The sequence below is a fragment of the Camelus bactrianus genome, chromosome 1 (assembly GCF_048773025.1).
Source record: "Camelus bactrianus isolate YW-2024 breed Bactrian camel chromosome 1, ASM4877302v1, whole genome shotgun sequence".
NCBI lineage: Eukaryota > Metazoa > Chordata > Mammalia > Artiodactyla > Camelidae > Camelus > Camelus bactrianus.
Window position 1 is genome coordinate 51,374,273 of NC_133539.1, and position 19,929 is coordinate 51,394,201.

The 19,929-nt window shown below is 40.2% G+C and overlaps 1 protein-coding gene and 1 long non-coding RNA gene across 4 annotated transcripts in view; one reads left to right on the plus strand and one right to left on the minus strand.

Moving 5' to 3' along the window:
• Positions 1-178: 178 nt before the first annotated feature.
• CCDC191 (coiled-coil domain containing 191) overlaps positions 179-19,929 on the minus strand; it is an 81,530-nt gene continuing 61,779 nt past the window's right edge. For all 3 annotated transcript variants that reach the window (XM_010970819.3, XM_045507165.2, XM_074363801.1), the window contains 4 exons: positions 12,666-12,809; positions 8,928-9,080; positions 8,254-8,399; positions 179-674 (listed from right to left, as the gene is read on the minus strand). In XM_010970819.3, the coding sequence (XP_010969121.1) occupies positions 530-674; positions 8,254-8,399; positions 8,928-9,080; positions 12,666-12,809 (588 nt within the window). In that variant the 3' untranslated portion in view covers positions 179-529. The remainder of the gene's footprint in view (positions 675-8,253; positions 8,400-8,927; positions 9,081-12,665; positions 12,810-19,929) is intronic.
• LOC141577707 (uncharacterized) lies at positions 1,615-6,944 on the plus strand. The gene is made up of 2 exons (XR_012507018.1): positions 1,615-1,717; positions 6,577-6,944. It is a non-coding gene; the product is annotated as an uncharacterized LOC141577707 (long non-coding RNA).

Consider the following 19,929-nt stretch of genomic DNA (forward strand, 5'->3'; position numbering starts at 1 on the left):
CAAAAGGGACAGGGTCTGGCAGAATGCCTGTTGCTGCTGCTAAGGTACTAGACGGCTGACCCTCCTTTTCTAAGTACTCACTACTTTTAATTTGTATTTAATTAAAATTACATTTGTCAGCAATTCACCTTACATTATAAGGACCCATTTTCCTTCACAGCCTCAGGCAAGCAAACACTTGTCTTTTTTAAAGTTTATGATACTATAAATAGATAGGATAGGATACATTTGAACAGCAGAGCTCTAGACTGTTCGACTGTTCCTTTGGATGGTCCCGCTGTGGTAAATGCTTCAGCGGACTGACAAGCAATCCACGAGAAATCAAGAAGTTCAAAGTCACAAAATACTTTCTCTGATCCAAGAGGTATGTGACAGAACATAAGCCAGGTATATGTGTGTCTGTGAGCGGGTGGAGATAACACACAGACACACAGACTGACGCCGACCCCGTTGGCAGCCCTGGTCCGTGTTCACCGGCACACCAAGGCCTCCTCCCACCCAAGGGCCGAGCACCCGACTGCTGTATGAGTCACAGCGGTGCGAACATCCGGAAATCTGGAAGAATTTCAGCAACCTTCCTACGGAGCTGCTCTCGCCTTTCTTCTTTGCCTCTTTCTTCCTTTGTAAATTTTGCAAACTTCTTCCATGTCTGAAATGTGGTCCAGAGAATCCTCCTTTAAGAATAAGAAGGAAAAATGTGAAATGCTAAGGAAAAGCTGACTTTCCATTGAACTGCACTGCAAACTTTATGGAAGGAATCTTTATGTGAACAAAATATGAAAGGTATGGAAATCACAATATGGGTTCAGACAGTAATTTTATGAAGATGATAGAGCAACTGAGGAGGATGGGAGTGACTAGTAGGTTATCTTTTCCATCAGGTGGTCAGTGAAGCCCTCTGTGAGGTGACACCTGAGCAGAGCAGCTGGTGCCTCTGAGTGCAGGCTGTGAGATGTCCTCCTCAGGGGACCTGATGGCAGCCCGCACCCTGTGTGCAAGACAGGACAGCGGAGTAAGGGCTCCAGTGGTGTAAGCCCTCCAGGCAGAGATGCAGGGAAAGCACATGCAGCACGTGCCAGTTATAAGCATCAAGGTCCTGGTGCTCGGCCCACTGGTAACCTCAACTCCAACAATGGTCTTTTGAATTTGAAGACAAGATACCCTAGCATTACATCCTGAAAAATTGGTTCTGGAGGGTCACATGTTGAAGCAAGGGTGTCTGCTGTCGTAGGGAGGCAGGCGATGGCCTTTTAAAGTAGCACAACTATGGGATTCCTTAGTGTCCACTAAAGCTGAGCACCAGGGATACAGAGGCAGACCAGTCTGCCCAGGAAGGGTTCACCTGGGGGAGAGATCACCTCAGTGCAGTGGGGGCTGCAGGGCTGGAGGTAAGTGCTGGTAGATCAGGATACTGCCTGGTCTGGTGGTGAGGAGCATCAGAAGTTTTTTTAAGAGATGATGTCTGAACTGGGTTTTTTTGTTTGTTTTTTTTTTTTAATATATAACTTTGATTTGTATTTTTAGTGGCGGTTGTAATTTTAAAGTGATAATTTGAATAGAATTGTTTTTATTTATGTTGTACTATTTTATGTGAATAGAAAGTGGTATTTGTTAAATGGATGCTAAATTGTTCATAATCTTTAAAACTTTTTTCCTTTTTTACAGATTTCTTTATAGATTATTACAAGATAGTGGGTATGATTCCCTGTGCTATATGGTAAATCCTTGTTGCTTATCTATTTTATGTACAGTAGTTTGTATCTGCTAATCCCATATTCCCATTTGTCCTTTCATCTATCCTTTCCCCTTTGGGAATTGTAAGTTTGTTTTCTGTGTCTGTGAGTCTGTTTCTGTTTTGTATATACATTCATTTGTATTATTTTTAGATTCCACATATAAGTGCTATCATATAATAATTTGTTTTTCTATCTGACTTAATTCATTAAGTATAATATTCTTTAGGTCCATCCATGTTGCCACAATGGCAATATTTCATTCTTTTTAATGGCTGAGTAATATTCCATTGTGTGTGTGTGTGTGTGTGTGTGTGTGTGTGTGTGTGTGAAATATATATTGTGTATGGGGATACATACACACACACATTTTAAGCCAGTTGTTTGTTGATGGGCACTTGGGCTCCTTCTATGTCTTGGTTATTTTAAATTATGAGCATTGCTGCTATGAACATTGGGATGCATGTATCTTTTTGAATTAGAGTTTTCGTTTTTTCTGGACATATACCCTGGAGGGAATTGCTGGATCATATGGTAGCTGTATTTTTAGTTTCATAAGGAAACTCCATACTGTTTTCTATAGTGGATACACCAATTTACATTCCCATGAACAATGTACAAGGATTCTTCCCTTTTTCCACACCCTCTCCAGCATTTATTACTTGTAGACTTTTTGATGATGGCCATTCTGACCAGTTTTGATTTGCATTTCTCTAATAATTACTGATGTTGAAGATCTCTTCCTGTGCCTGTTGGCCATCTGTGTGTCTTTGGAAAAATGTCTGTTTAGGTCTTCTGCCCCTTTTTTGATTGGGTTTTTTCAATATTGAGTTGTATGAGCTATTTGTTTATTCTGGATATTAACCCCTTGTGAGTCCTGTCATTTGCAAATATTTCCCCCCATTACATAGGTTATCTTTTCATTTTGTTGATAGTATCCTTTGCTATGCAAAAGCTTTTAAGTTTGATTAGATCTCATTTGTTTACTTTTATTTCTTTTGCTTTCGGAGACAGATCTAAGAAAATATTGCTATGGTTTATGTCCAGGAATGTCTTGCCTATGTTCTCTTCTAGGAGGTTTTATGGTGATATATCTTAACATTTAGGTCTTTAAAATGATTTTGAGTTTTATTTTTGTATATGGTGTGAGGGAATGTTCTAATTTCACTGGTTTACATATAAGCAGTCCAGCTTTCCCAGCACCACTTGTTGAAGACACTGTCTTTTCTGCACTGTACATTCCTGCCTGCGTTGTCATACACTAACTGACCACAGGTGCGCGACTTTATTTCTGGGCTCTCTGTTCTGTTCTGCTGACCTGTTTTTGTGCCAGTACTACTCTGTTTTGATTACAGAGTAATCATAGATCTTGTATGTTGCTTTTATTTGTTTTTCATTTGTCTTTCTGTCTGCTGTTCTGATTGGGTGATTTTCATTATTCTATCTTTCAGATCATTTATGTGTTCTGTGTCATTTAGTTGGCTATCCATTGCTTTTAGATTGCATTTTATCTCAGAAATTGAATTCTACATTTTTGACGGGTTCATCTTTTTAGTTTCTAGTTCCTTGTTACAGTGATCTGTGTTTCTTTTGATAAGCTTTCTTAATTTAGTCAGCATTTTTATTACCATCTTTTTGAACTTGGAATCTGGTAGACTGGTGAGCTCTTGTTTCATTATTTGTTCTTTCAGGGGATTTTTCTTGCTCTTTTTATTGGGACCAGTTCCTCTGTCTTTTCATTTTACTTAACTGTTTTTCTCTTGAATTTATAGAGACAGAGAAAGTTATCTACTGGTCTTGAAAGAGTGTTTTTATGTGGGAGCATCCCCGTGTAGACTGTTTGTGTCCAGTATTTTTGGTGCGAGGGTTGGTTTTGATACGGATGCCAGCCACGTCATTCCTCAGGGTGTGCTGGCCGTTATCACCTTGATGGGGGGTGGTTGGTGTTGGGGGATCTAAATCCCAAGCAGAGCGTGAGGCAGGACTTCCTCTCTGCTCGGTGGCAGTCGCCGCCCTGTCAGGTTCCCAATGGTTGGAGTAGAAGCCCTGAGGGTGAGGCCCGATCAGACTGCATTCCCCTGAGCGCGTGCCCTGCCCCAGAGTTGGGGGAGCGCTGAAGTGGGGGAGGCTCGTGCACTTAGAGGTCCAGTGCCCCGCCTGTGTAGGTGTCCGTGGCTCTGCTCAGATGCAGCCCAACGTCACGTCTCTTCCCGTTGTGTTTGTCCCACATTTAGTGCAAGGTGTGGTGTGGACTGGCTGGGGCTGGAACGTTCACGAGGCTGGGGCTGGGGGGTCAGGGAATTATGGCTGCAGGAAGTGACGTGGCTGTGCTGCCACCTGAGATCTGGGCTGCTTCTGTGGCACTCTTCTCCCAGGACCTGTCTGCCCCAGGTCCAGTGCTAAGCTGTGGTGCGGAGTGGGTGGCTCTGGGAGAGGAACCCTGGTGTGTTCCTGCAGCACCGCAGGAGTGAGCTCTGACAATGGCCGCTGCTGCCGCCCCACCCAGCTCACACCCCAGTCCCCCTGGGCCGTCTCTGAGCAGCTAGGCTGAGCCTTCTCCCTGGGCTTGCCTGTCCCAGATCCTGCACTAAGCTGCAGTGTGGAGTGTTTGCTCGGCGGGAGGGTGAACCACCACGTGCTCCTGGGGTCCCGTCCGGGTGAACGCTGACCATGGCTGCTGCCACTCCACCGAAATCACACCCCAGGCTCCCCGGCGCTCTCTGCGTAGCTTGACCGAGTCTTTTCCCAGCGCCCAGGTGGCCCAGATCTTGCACCACGTGGGTGTGGAGGGGGCAGGGCAGAAGTGTTCTCCCTGTTCTGATTAGGGAGTCCAGGAAGGTGGAGCCACCGGTGCAAGGCTCTCTCGCCATGGCTGTTGGCAAGACAACTTGTGTGCGCTGCTTGAAAGTAGAGTCTAGGCTTCTCCAGCCCTTCTCTCTGTCCCAGCAGTTCTCCCAGCAGCCAAGGGGGCTGTCTCCTCTGTGCAGGACCCCAGGACTGGGATGCCCAGATTGTGGCTCCACCTGCTCCCTCCCCAGGGCGAGGTTCCATCTGTGCAGACCTCCTCTTTTCAGATCCCTCCCAGGGGCGCAGGTCCTGGCCTGATGCCTCTTCTCCATCCTACCCAGTTAAGTGGAGATCTTTCTTGCAGCTTTGGTTATATGGGAGATCTTCTGCCAGTTTCCAGTTTTCTGTGAGAATTGTTCCACATGTAGATGTATTTTTGTGTTTCTGGGAGAGGTGAGCACCACATATTCCTACTCTGCCATCTTGATCCCTCCTGAGCTGAATTTTTATCAAAGAAACAGCTTTCCTAGAAGAGGACACATCTTGAGTACAGGCAGAGGCAAGAATAGCTTTTATATTTTCACAACTAGAGGCATAGATGGAATTTATTCTGGCTTTCTTGACCTTTTAATGAAGCTCCCCTAGAATGTATTTCAGTCTCCATTAATTTTATGGCTGATGGCTGTTTGATGTTTCTGATAATGTTGATTTTTTTGTTGTTGTTGGAGGAGGTATTACTGTTAAGTTAAAAACAAAACAAGAGCCTCAAGGAGTGGCGCTGCTTCATCTGCTTTCTTCCATCCATCCAGTCCATCACTTACAGCTTCCTGTACTCGGCCGTATGACCCACTCCCAGTCCTTGACCCCACTGCCCACTCTCACCTGCTGTTCACACCTTTTTCTAAATGGGGCTACATTCCCATTTTCTGACTTCTACATTTTAGCTCCTACTGTTCTACCCTAACTGAAGTGCTCTGCCCCCTGGGGGGAATCTTCCTAGATCATCTTCACCTCCATTTATTTTCCCGTCCTCCAAACTCCTAAAGCGCGTGGTCACAGTCACTGGTTTGGTGCTTATTTATAGTATCTACCTACCTACCATCCATGTCCATCTATGTCCATCTACCTACATCTGTCCCCCTGAGGTCCACAAGCTCCTTGACGTTTTGTGTGAAGCTCTGTGTGATGTGCACGTGTGCATTTTCTGGGGAGCAGGTCTGTGACTTTCATTACTACCTCACAGGGCTCTAAGACTCCAAAGTAGTTAAGAACTGCAGTACCAAGGCAATATCAGAAATTTACCCAGAAGTACTGGTTCAGCTGGGAAGGACTGGGCAAGTGCATGGCTGGGCTCTACCTGCACAGCAACACAGTGCCTGCTGATGATGAAGACTTAGGTCTGCTGACATCTCTTAGTCCTGCCATGTATAAAATACCAGACTTTTTATAAGTCTATATTCTTTCATTCAAATAAAACTGAATTAAGAACTCTGAATGTCAATTTTAAGTGTTAAAGTTCCTTTTAAAAGATCTGTGACTACATATTAGTATCACTCCTGCAGTAAAACTCATTCATTCATTCATTCGTGTACCAAGTACTATCACATACCCATGTATTGGGCTCTGTCATGCTGAGAATACAGCAGTGAGCAAGATGTGGTGGGGACGGACAGACAACAAACATATAAACAGTGATAATTTCAGAGAGTCTTAAGTGCTATGAAGAAAACAGGGCAGGTTATTGGACAGACAGGGATGGAGGCCAGTGGTGTGCATTTGAGTGGAAACCTGAATGGTGAGGAGATACAGGTCACGTGAGAGCTCTGAAGCAGGTATGAGTGTGGTTTGTCCAAGGAGCACTGAGAGAGGCCAGTGGGGCTGGACCAGGGAGAACGAGGAGATGCATGGGAAGGGATGAAGTCACAGCAGTGCTTTTACATCAGGCAGACCCTGGCTGAGAATTTATTTCTTGTTGAATGCATGGATTTCCATACCGATTACGTAACTTCAAACCCTGAATAGGACCACCATCTTACTATTTTATTTTAATTGACAGATGAGATCGAATTATTAGAAAAATTGGGAAGAAGACTGATTTAGCAAGAAGAGAATGATTTGGAGTCAGAAAACCTGACGGAGTCCAGGGTCCACCATTTGTTATTTGAGCACCTTGGGCAATTCACCAACCTGGTTGTAACTTCAGTTTCCTTCCCTGAAAACGGGAATCCTGACGTCCGCCCCCCTCCCCTCCGGCCTACACTGCGGTCAGATGAGGTGGTGTGTGAAAGCCCCCTCACTGTCCTGTCACATCAGGCAGCTGCCCCAGGGAATCTTTCATTCTGTTTTTGGCAGCTGAGAAGCAGAAAACAAAAGATGTTTAATAATAATACATTAACATGACAATAAACAAAAAAACAGCTATTATTTTGGGCCAAGCAGTGCATTAATTGAGGTCCCTTGTTACCTTGTTTTGTCTTTACAACAACCCCATAAAGACTGTGGTTCTGTGGTTATCCTCGTATAAACGAGGACCAGGGAGGTTCAAATGAAAGCATTTATTCAAAGGCAAGTCCTCTGAATCCCCTGATTCATTGCCTATTTATTTTAGACAAAATTAGAATCAACTTGCTTACGTTTTCCCAGCCCACGGATTTCAGTATCTGTAAACAAAGATGAGCAGGTGTTGCTGGAGGTGGGCGCCCTCCCAGCGACACAACAGGAGTACTTATAGAAAAACAGACACACACACCACTCCACAAATGAAAACAAGGCAACCCAAAAGTCAGTGTAGTGAGAAAAGGGACACGTCTACACGTCCACAACTGTCTGCACACCTCAGAACCTGGACGCACGGGCCCGCCGTGGTAACTGATGCTCGGAAGGAATGACATTAAATCCCCAAAAAAGGGCAGGCAGGTCACTTGTTTACTCTCAAAGGGAAGTGCAAGATGGAAATTTAGAACATTCCTATCCAAAATGCTTAAAGTTAGAAGACAAAGAAAAAGTGTACTTACATGGAATACTTACTCCTCAAGGACTGAATTAAAGACATCACTATATTATAAATGTTAATAAGACATAGTATGATTCTACTTTTATAAAGTTCCAAGCCTTGAAGTCTGCATACTTAGGAGGTAAAAATAAAAAGACGTACCAGGAAGTGTTCTCCACAAAGGTCAGGAGAATAGTTTACCTTCAGGAGGGAGAGGCAAGGCCTGTGATTGGGAAGGAGCCTGGAGGGACTTCAGAGGACAGCAGTGTCCTAGACCTCACGGTGGTAACCAGGGTGTCCATTTTATACAAGTTCTGGATATTAAGCTTTATTTGTATTATTTAACCACTTTTCTATATTTGTGTTATATTTCACAATAGATAATGTTTAAAAGAAAGAAACTTAAAACTATATGACAGAGAACACAGTACCTCTGCTTAGGTGTGTTTCAGGTATTCCCATCACTTTATTCTCTTGCCAGTCCTGTGAGGAAGGGAGGGCAGGCTTCCTCCTCCACCTCCTCATTTTAAAGATGGGCCCCTGGAGTGCCAGGGGATTTCCTATCTTGTCTGCACCCATGTGGTCGGGGGTGAGCTGGGACTCCCTCCCCTGCCCAGTATCTCTGAGTGCCCAGCTCTCCTAGCCCCCGCCTCAGCTTTTCAGACCCATTCCAGGCACAGAATCTACTGCAGAGCAGTTGTGAAGCCAGTGAGTGAATTTCTGTAAAGATCAAAGCCTCACCTGTCACTGTGCTCCACCGCAGTCCTGTGCTTGTTCTGAGAATCGATCTTGGCCTCCCTGACCATGTTGCACCAGGCCTGGAAAACCTTCTTCTGAAGAAACTGTGCACACAGTTTTTGTAATTCTTCCTCAAGATCAATCAGGTACTGGGGACGAGGACAGGAAAAAAGTGAGACATTATATCACAAAGAATTCGAGCAAATAAACAGTACAAAAGAGAAAGACAAAACAAAGGAACAACGGATAAAACACAAAACAAAGGAACAAAGGACACTGGAGGCATAAGGAAAAAGGCTAACGTATCAGCTCAGGTCATATCCTCGGTAATGTATTAAGAAGATAATAATGTAGTCAGAGGAACAGAAAACTAAAGGGACAGGTTTCTTGTAAAATCACTTAAGCAATTATGGGACAAGAAACTAATATAAAAACAAAAGCTGATGTAATGATGTTACAGGTGGAGGGATACTCTGTGTGAAAGGAAATGTGCTTAAGATTTTTTACAAAAAAAAAATTGATTTGACATTTTCAAATTCATTTCAAAGCAATGAATTGACTCTTCCATATTGTTCCTGAAAGAACACCATGACTGTTGATGGCTGGAGTGCACCTGATTTTCTTACACAGGGTTGAGCAGAGACATGTATTTATAACTCCCTTGCCTGTGGCCTTACCTGCAGCCAGCTCCGGAAGACTCTCCTAAGCAGTATTTGGTCATAAAATTGATCAGCCCGGGCCACTTTCCTAGCCAGGCTTTCCTGACTCCACTGGAACCAGGTCAGCAGGCATTTCCTCTGGAGGGCCAAAGAGTGATGCTCTTTGGCCACCTGAACAATTTTTTAAATGAGAAAAGGAAATTATTCCTTGTATCTTAAAACATCAAAGGAAATACACATCACTGTGGCAAGTGATGCTGTAAACCACATGTAGGCAGTTACCAGAGAGAATAATCTTAAAGACATTCAGCCTACGTCCTAAAAGCTTTGACTGCTGGCTGTATTACACAGGGATTTTAGATTCACAACATGCATAGCTTTTCAGTGCTGACTCCCTGAAGACCACAGTGACTGGCTGGTTATTAAGGACATGGGATAAACAACCTCCAAAACCATCATGTCACTTGCATTGAGTTTTGAAGCGAGTGGCTGGCAACATTCTTGGTTTGTTCTCCTGGAGCTTGGGCAGCAACTCCCTAACAAACTTCTCTTTATTACGTAGTTAACCACTGTCTAATTGAGGAAATGCCAATACTTTCAATTAGTTGTGCAGAATGAGCTATCACAAGCACTGAAATTTAGACATTATTAATAAACCACAAAAACATTTGATAGAAAAATAACATGATGAATAATTTAATGTCTTACCAACTTAAAAGGCTCAGAGTATCATTCTATCAGAATAAACACACAACTCAGACTCTGTAGATTTAAAAAAGTAACTGTTACATTCTTTCAAGAGGTCAGAAGGAAAAGCCCTCTGTTTAGTCCTCTCCAGACAATTACACATTTTTCTAAGTCTCGTCCTGCCACAGCACTGTGCATGTGACCGATTCAGGCGAGTCCCTTGGCAATCATACACAGTGGCCTAAATCCCCGTCACAGGAAGTCTCTGTGGCACCTGGGAGCCAGAAACATACAGCCCCCTACCCTCCTCCCTGCGCTCCATCCTCTGGGAAAACACAGAGATCCAGGGAGAGAAAGATGGTCAGAAGATCCCTTAAAAGTTCTGAAAATGGTTGTTGGAACAAATGGAATACAGCACATTTGAATTTAAGGGGAATGCTAAATAACTCTTCTGGGGGGAAAATGTTAAGCCAGGAACTGTTTAACTGGACCCCTTTTCTTTCTTAATTTCTTCTATCCCTTCCTGGGAGCCGACTCTCGTGGATGAAGAAGCTGCCCTTTCCTCTTACTGTCCTCCAGAATGTCTCCTTTTATTTATTTTTTTTACTTTCAGCTGACAGTTGGTATCTAAACACACCTCTGATTTCTATATAGCATAAAAGACACGCCCGAACTGGGCAGGAGTTTTGGAGGAAGGCGTTGCTGAACTCTGTTCTAGCTTTGTAACCAGTGTGCTTGTAACCTTAGCAAGTCAGTTCTCCTCTAAGGCTCAGTTCCCTTATTTACAAACTGAAATAGATGGAAGAGAATTGCTGATGTTCTAAAATTCCATTATTCTTTGTGGTAGGCTGAATAGTGGCCCTCAGGGATGGCCACATCCTAACCCTGGAAATACGTTATTTTACATGGTAAAAGGGATTTTGCACATGTGATTATGTAAAGGATCTTAAAATGGGGAGATGATCCTGGATTATATGGAAGAGCCCTAAATTAATCACAAGAGTCCCTGTAAGAGGATCAGCATCAATGTGAGCTGTGGCGTCGAGGAAGGTGCTGTGGGCAATGAATGCAGGCAGCCACGAGAAGTTAAAAAAGGCAAGGAAACAGTCTCTCCTGGGACCCTCCACAAGGAACCTGTCCTGCTAACACACTGACTTTGGTCCAGTAAGTCTGATTTTGGACTTCTGACCTCCAGAATTTTAAGATGATAAATCTGTTGTTTTAAGCTACTGTATTTGGGGTAATTTGTTATAACAGCAATAGGAGACTAACACACTTGTTACAAACTAGAGAGGTGATTCTCAAAATGTGGTGCTCAGGTCACTGGGATCAGAATCCCCTGGGTTACTTTTTAAAAATGCAGATTCCCTGACACACTGTCCTCCACCCCACCTTTGCCAAAACCCCAGACCCACTGAGAAGACCTGGAGGTGGGAACAGAGAGATGCATTTTTTCGTTTTTAAGTTCTCCAGATGGTGTTATGGATAGGAAAGTTTGGAAATGGTTTCAGGTCTGTGTTTTCCTGTTTTTATTTTAATTAGATTTTTAAATATTTAAAGCCTATAATTGTCATTTTGAGCTCAAACTCCTTTTTCTATTTTTACATTCTTATGAATAAATTTTTAAAAATTTAATTTGGTTATTCACTCATAGATTATTTTATTTCTAAACTTTATACCTTTCTTGATTTTACTTGGTCAAAATCAGGGACCAAAAAAGCAGAGCTGATAAGTCTGTTAGAGTGTTTTCCACTCCCTGTCTGCTTTTCTTTTGTGTATTAATAATTAAAAATAATAGACAACAATCAGATAAAATAAAACAAAACTAGGAGCACTCAACTGGATAACAAACTATCTGATAAAACCAGTCTTTGTGGCAGTATATTACAAGAAGCAAATTTCCATTCAAATTTCAAATTTCATTTCCAGACTCATTCACTCAGAAGACTAAGGGTCAGCCCTTCCACATCATTACTAGGAAAAAGCCAAAGCAAAACAGCAATGGCTTAGGGCACAGATGGGCCCAGGCCTCCAAACAGGAGCCTAAGTCACATTCACAAAGGTATGGTACTGAATTTAGTGAGATTCTTAGGATATAGAACATTACTGTTCATTTTTAATCCTGGTTTCCATAACCAAAAACATTAACCTACTTTTCAGTATTAACCTGACCAAATGTGTAAGTAAGAGTAGTCATAACCAGCATGCATTACTAACCTTATTATTAAATAGAATTCTAAAGAAAACATTTTATTTATTTAGAGCTTCTTGATCATGTAGTTAACACCCTATTCTATGCACTGGATATATCTGAATTTCAGTGGGATTTGATTTCATTTGTCTGTGTGGTAGGGTGGATTACTGTTCCTGATAATAAGATTATACACTCACACTTGCATGTGTTTTCATCCTGCCTCCCAGGGGAATAGATGTGGCCTCTTTCTCTGCTCAGTGACCTTGAGTTTGGCCCTGTGACTTGTTTGGCCAGTGGAATGTTAGTGAACATGATACAGGCAGACGTTTCATATGCGTTCACGTAACTGGGTTTGGCCTTTACGTGTCAGACATCTGCCAGGTGAAAAGCATGCCCCGAGTAACTGCTGGAGCCAGAAAGAGAGGCTGTGGAGAGACCTGAGCCTGATCCAGACTGGCCCACAGATACGTGAACGGGAAATAAACAGCTGGGCTGTAATCCATGATGTGCTGAGGCTGATTGTTAGGCAGCTTTATTGTAGCAGAAGCCTGATTAGTATACCTTACGATAATTATTTTTCTCTTTATTACAGAGCTATACACTGCTGAAGCTGAGAGAGGCCTCTATTTATCTCACCTTATAGGTCTCTAATCAAAAATTTGCTCTAGTTTTTTCTTTAACCTATTCAATTACAGAAATCTTTATCTACCTTGGAAGACCAAATCCAAACTTCTACCCAAAACAAATACACACACTCAACTCATTTATCTTTCTGACTTTTAAATCACAAAACAACCTCCAAAGCCTAACTGGGTGTTTATCCTATTTGAAAAATCCACTTGCTAATTTAAGGGGTTCAGAGTGTGACACTATACCTGGACGTTTTGCTTGCTTTGCAATCTCAACCTCTTCCAAGGTTCCAGACCTTTTCTTCTTAGCAACATCTTTTCATAATGTTCTTTGGCTATTGCTTCCAGCTGCTGGTTCCTTTTAATTCTCTTCTGCTTCTCTAGTTCTTTCTGGAAAAAATAAAAGAGGCAAAATGCCAAGGAGGACCCAAGATGGTGACATAGGAGGTTCGTGAATGTCCCTCCTCCCTTGGATGCATTGAATGTGTAGCTACACAGGGAGCAATTCCCTCTGAAAGAAATCCAGAAACTAGCTGTGTGATTTTTCCATATCAGACAAATGAGAAAATACCCACATGGATACACAGAAAACAGCCACAGGAAAGGCTGAGACACGCTCTCATCACAAGCCCCATCCCTGCCACAGTGCAATATATAGGGAGGGAACTCCCAACTCCCAGCTTCTCCCTGAGGACTGAAGGGTTTGGACTGTACACCTAGCAACCAACTTTAAAGACAACCATTCAACCAAGGGATGGCCCTTGCCAAGACACCTAGCTCTGAAAGCCAACAAGGCATGTGTCATGAGACACACAAGACTATACCAAACAAAGAAACAGGTCTTAATGGATGTGTGAGTACTCACTGTGGCTATCCTGCTAGGGCTCAGCCCCGAGAAAGCAGGCAAAAAAGCCTGTCTCCCAGTCTTTCTCTGAAAGGGATTTGACTACATACATTACAAGCTGCTGCCTGAGAGTCCAAGTTTTAATTGAGCAGCATCTAGAGGGCCGGGCTGCATCCTCTCCAGAGGCTCAGGGAGCCTCTGGGTACTTCCTTTGCCTTTCCCCTCTGGTTTACTCCAAAGATAAAGTCAGATTGCCAGCATCTCTCTAAAAGGAGCTTGTACACACATCTGGCACCCTAATTTTTTGACTGCCACCCAAGGGATGGATCCCTGGATTGCCAATGAAACTTATATTCTTAAGTCCCATAGGACTGTAGCAAATGAGCAGGTTTTAAATGGGCAGAGGAGAACCCCACTCCCACCACCTTGGCCACCCAGTCCTGTGCTTATACACCTGGGTTCAGTGAAAGGGAGCAGGAAAAACACACATCTAGTTTCTCCCTGGAAGGGTCTTAACTACCTACATTCTCAGCAGCTGCCTGAGGGTACAGCTTCTAATCAGCCTGCATCAAAATGCCGACTGAGATCCCTCCCTTTGGGACAATGATAGGTCTTGGAACACGCTCAAGTACAGGAGTTACTAGGGAGAAGAGAAAATGGGGCAGAAAGCTTATTCAAAGAAATACTGGCTGAAAATTTCCCTAACTTGGAGAAAAAAACAGATACCCAGATCCAGGAAGCCCAAAAAGTACCAAATAAGATGAATTAAGGATACATACACCAAGATACTTTATACTTAAACTGTCAAAAATTAAAGAAAAGGAGAGAATCTTAAAAGTAGTGACAGAAAAGAAACTTGTTATGTATAAGGGCACTCCCATCAGACTATCAGTGGATTTTTCAGCATAAATCTTGTAGGCCAGAGAAGTGGGATGTTACATTCAAAATGCTGAAAGAAAAAAAGCTGCCAGTCAAGAATACTCTACCCAGAAAAGGTGTTCTTCAGAATGAAAGGAAGAGAGCGTTTTCCAGACAAACAAAAGCTGAAAGAGTTCATTACCACTAGACCAGCCTTACAAGAAATGTTAAATGGACTTCTTCAAGGTGAAATGAAAGGATACGAATTAGTAATATGAAAACATATGGAAGTATAAACTTACTGGGAAAGGTAAACATATAGTTAAATTCAGAACATTCTTAATATTGTAATGATGGTGGGTGGGTGAATCACTTAAAACTCTAGGGTAGGTTAAAAGACAAAAGTATTAAAAATAACTATAACTAAAATAATTTGTTAATGGATACACAATATAAAGAGATGTAAATTGTGACATTAAGCACATAAACTGGGGAGGGGATGAAGTGTAAAAATGTAAAGCTTTTGTATGCATTCAAAGTAATCAGCTTAAAATAGACTATTATAACTACAAAATGTTTTATTTAAACCTCATGATAACCACAAAGCATAAACATACAGTAGATGCAAAAAATACAAAGAGAAAGGAATCAAAGTATATCACTACTGAGAATCATCCAAACATACAAGAATAAAGCAAGAGAGGAAGAAAGAAACAAAGGAACCACAAAACTGTTAGAAAATAATTAACAAAGTGGCCATAGCAATTATACACCTATTAATAATTATTTTCAATGTACATAAATTAAATTCTTCATTCAAAGACAGAGTAGCTGAATGGGTTAAAAAAAAAAAAACAAGACCCAACTATATGCTTTCTATGAGAGGCTCACTTCAGCCTTAAGGATACATATAGACTGAAATTGAAGGGATGGGAAAAGATATTCCATGCAAATGGGAACCAAAAGAGAGCAGGGGTAGTTATAATTATATCAGACAATATAGACATTAAGCCAAAAACTATTAACAAGAGACAAAGAAGGTCATTATATCATGATAAAGGGGTCAATTCATCAAGAGGATTTTAAATTATTTTAATATTTATGCACCCAACATTGGAGCACCTAAATAAAGCAAATACTCACATTTTGAAGGGAGAACTAGGCAGCAATACCATCATGGTAGGGGACCCACTTTACACAACTGATCTTCTAGGCAGAAAATCAGCAAGGAAATGTTGGACTTAAATGACACATTAGACCAGAGGGACTTAACACATACACAGAACATTTCATCCAACAGCAGCAGTGTACAAATGTACATGGAACATTCTCCAGGATGTTAGGCCACAAAACAAGTCTCAATAAATTATAAAAGACTGAAATCATATCAAGCGTATTTTCCAAATACAATGTAATGAAATTCGAAATCAATTACAAGAGGAAAACCGGAAAATTCACAAATATGTGGAGATTTGACAACATGCTTGTGAACAATCAATGGGTCAAATAAGGAACCAAAAGGAAAATTAAAAAATGACACAAATGAAAATGGGAACACAACATACCAAAACTTATGGGATGCAGCAAAAGCAGTTCTATGAGGGAAGTTTAAATGCTTACATTAAGAAAAAAGAAAGCTCTCAAAAAAACAACCTAACTATACACCTCAAGGACCTAGAAGAAGAACAAATTAAACCCAAAGTTAGTAGTAGGAAGGAATAAAGATCAGAGCAGAAATAAATGAAACAGAGATAGAACGGCAATTGAAAAGATCAAAGAAACTAAGAGCTGTTTTTTTTAAAAAAGGATAAACAAAATAGACAAATCTTTAGCTAGACTAAGAAAAAAAGTTCATACAGAAGACAAATAAAATCAGAAATGAAAGAGAAGACATTACAACAGATAACTGAGAGACACTAAGAATCATAAAAATACTATGAAAAATTAAATGGCAACAAGTTAGATAACCTAGAAAAAATAGATATATTCTAGAAACATGGATCACAAAGAATTAGAAAATCTGAACAGACCAATTACTAGTAAGGAGACCGAATTGGTAATCATAATCTTGGATTTTACACCAAAAGCAAAGGTAACAAAAGCCAAAATAAATAAGCAAGACTATATCAAACTAAAAAACCTTTTGTACAGCAAAAAAAAAAAAAAAAAAAAAAAAAAAAAAAATTAACAACAAAATAAAAAGGCAACCTATGGAATAGGAAAAATATTTGTAACCACATATCCAATAAAGGGTTAATATCCAAAATATAACTCATATAACTCAGTAGCAAAAAATCCCATATAACTCATTTGAAAAAAATGGGTAAAGGATCTGAATAGACATTTGGTCCACAGAAGACATACAAATGGCCAAAAGGTACGTGAAAAGGTGCTCAACATCACTAATCATCAGGGATATGCGAATCAAAACCACAATGAACTATCACCTCACACCTGTTAGGATGGCTATGATCAAAAAGACAAGAGGTAACAAATGCCAGTGATGTGGAGAAAAGTGAACCCCTTGTTCACTGTTGGGGAATGTAAACTGGTACAATCACTATGGAAAACAGATGGAGGTTCTTTAAGAAATTAAAAATAGAACTACCATATTATCCAGCAATCCTACTCCTGAGTATATATCTATAGGAAACAAAATCACTATCTCAAAGATATCTCTGTACTTCCATGCGTGTTGCAGCATTATACACAGTAGCCAAGGAATGGAAACAAACTAGGTATCCATTGATGTATGAATGGATTAAAAAAAGCACTAAAAAATATACAGTGGAATATTATTCAGCCCTTAAAAAGGAAATCCTGCCATTGTTGATAATATGGATAAACCTTGAGGGTATTATGCTCAGTAAAATAAGCCAGACAGAGAAGAAGAAATACTAAGTGGTTCACTTATATGTGGAATCTTAGGGAAAAAAAAAAAACAAAACAGGTTGAACTTACAGAAACAGAGTAGGATGGTTGTGCCTGAGGGGTGGGAGAAATCCTTCTTAAGAGAACTTAAGTGTTCTCCTCTCTTAGTAAATTTCAACTATACAATACAATATTATCAACTATAGTCACCATGTTATACATTAGGTCGTCAGACCTTATTCATACACAGAAAATATATGAGGTGATAGATATATTAATTAACTTGATAGGAATCCTTTTATAATGCATATGTATATCAAATTATCGTATATGTATGTACATTTTATCTTACAATTTTGTCAATTACACCTCAATAAAGCTGAAGAAAAAGTAAAGATGCAATGATCTAAAGACTCAACAAATAGCTAATTAATTTAATTTGAATATATAACCACTAAAAATTATGTTAATCATAGTAACATAACTCTGGAGCATTAAAAAAAAAGGAAACAATTCTGCCAAGAGAGTGAAGAAAAGTTCTTCATGAATCCTACAAGAATCAGGGCTATGCACATCCTTGGATTTATTCAGCATTATTCACAGAATGATTTACATCTCAGCAAGTTACTAGAAAGGAAAACATTCAGTTAGGGGAGCAATCCGTATTTTTCCCTCACTGTTATGGGCAACCTAGCAATATAGCCCCTTCCTTCAGATTATGGGGTAGAAATTTATATATAAATAATCTTATTCAAATTTTAAAATACTCCATACTGCATTAAAAGTCTAGTGTCACTCATGCAAGTCACAGAGCAAAAACAAAGACTTTCGACTGTCTTCACAGTAGTTGTCATCTATGCAGTAAATACACAAAAAACACTTATTTTAAGCTTCTTTTTCTTTATTTCCCACAATTTCACTTCAAGAAAACTGTTGTGAATTGGCTGGTTCTGACAAGCTACCTAATTGTCCAAACCTTCTCTGAGAAAAAAAAAAGAGACCATCAATAAAACGAAAAGACACCTACAGAATGGGTGAAACTATTTGCCAATGATGTGACCGACAAGGGACTAATTTCCAAAATATACAAAAAGCTCATACAGCTTAATAGCAAAAAAAACCCCAAGCAGTCCAATAAAAAAATGGGCAAAAGACCTCAACAGACATTTCTCCAAAGAAGACATCCAGATGGCCAACAGGCATGTGAAAAGATGCTCAATATCACTAGTTATCAGAGAAATGCAAATCAAAACTACGATGAGGTATCACCTCACATCAGTCAGAACAGACATCATTAAAAATAAAAAAATGCTGGAGAGGATGTGGTGAAAGGGAATCCTACACTGTTGGTGGGAATGTAAATTGGTGCAGCCACTTAAAAAACTTAAACAGAGGTTCCTTAAAAAAAATAGACTTACCATATGATCCAGCAATCCCACTCCTGGGCATATATTTGGAGAAAACTATAATTCAAAAAGACACATGCACCCCAAAGTTCATAGCAGCACTATTTACAACAGCCAAGGCATAGAAACAACCTAAATGTCCATCCATAGATGAATGGATAAAGAAGTTGAGACTACATATATATATTTATATATGTGCACACACACACACAATGGAATACTACTCAGCCATAAAAGAACAAAATAATGCCATTTGCAGCAACATGGATGGACCTGGAGATTGTCATTCTAAGTGAAGTAAGCCAGAAAGAGAAAAAAAATACCATATGATATCACTTATAAGTGGAATCTAAAAAAAGACACAAATGAACTTATTTACAAAACAGAAACAGACTCACAGACATAGAGAACAAACTTATGGTTACCGGGGGGAGGGGGTGGGAAGAGATAAACTGCGAGTTTAAGATCTGCAGATACTAATATATATAAAATAGATAAACAGTAAGTTTCTACCATACAGCACAGGGAACTATATTCCATATTTTGTGGTAACCTATAATGGAAAAGAATATGAAAAGGAATATTTGTATGTATATGTATGATGGAAACATTCTGCTGTACATCAGAAATTGACACAACATTGTAAACTGATTATACTTCAATAAAGAAAAAATAGAGAAGTCATTGGAACATTTCTAATATGGAAGGGAGATTTGCTCTATCTTCCAATCTAAACTACCTGTATCTGTACCAATTCCTCAATGAATATGAAATTTCCATATTTTCTAAAGCATTAAACCAAAATTACCTTTATAATCTTTATTACAGATGCTTGAGATATTGAATTGTATGGCCAGAAATAAAAATTATTTATGAGAATTTTCTTATGACTAGCAAGAGGAAGTGGAGGGCTAAGTAAGGAAGAAAACAAAAACTGGCCATTTTCACATCCACTTAAATGTCCCTGCAGCACTGAGGCAGCAGTTGCAACCTGCAGACAGGAACCTAACACAGACAGTAAGCCTCTGCAGAAGCTCTATGGCTTGGCCAACCCTGTTCACAAGCACACCTAAGTGATCTCCCTAGAATTACAACTCTACCGCTGGTGTTTTAGGCTCCAAAAGAAAACCATTTGTGATGGCTTGTGGGGAAAAATAGCCTTTTTAAAAGTCTACTTCTCCATGGAAAAATAGAAAAATATTTAATAAATCAGAGATCTGCTTTAGTCAAAATTTTGTATTCTTACACAGAAATTTAATTTAAATGTGTATTTCCTCCCTTGATTAAGGATTCCTCAATAAAGTTGATTGTATTTCATTAGTATTATTATACTTTTCATTTCCTTGTATGTAGAATGTTTATAACACACGCGTTTAAGATTTACTGGGAGGATTGCATGAAATGATGCTGTCTGCTTTGAGATGGCACTTACATTGGGGATCTATGCAGCCAGGGTTTCATAGAGCAAAATTCACTTAGGCTGAAAAGGGATACAAAATCACAGTGTCTTTCTGATTTGAACTATTCAGCA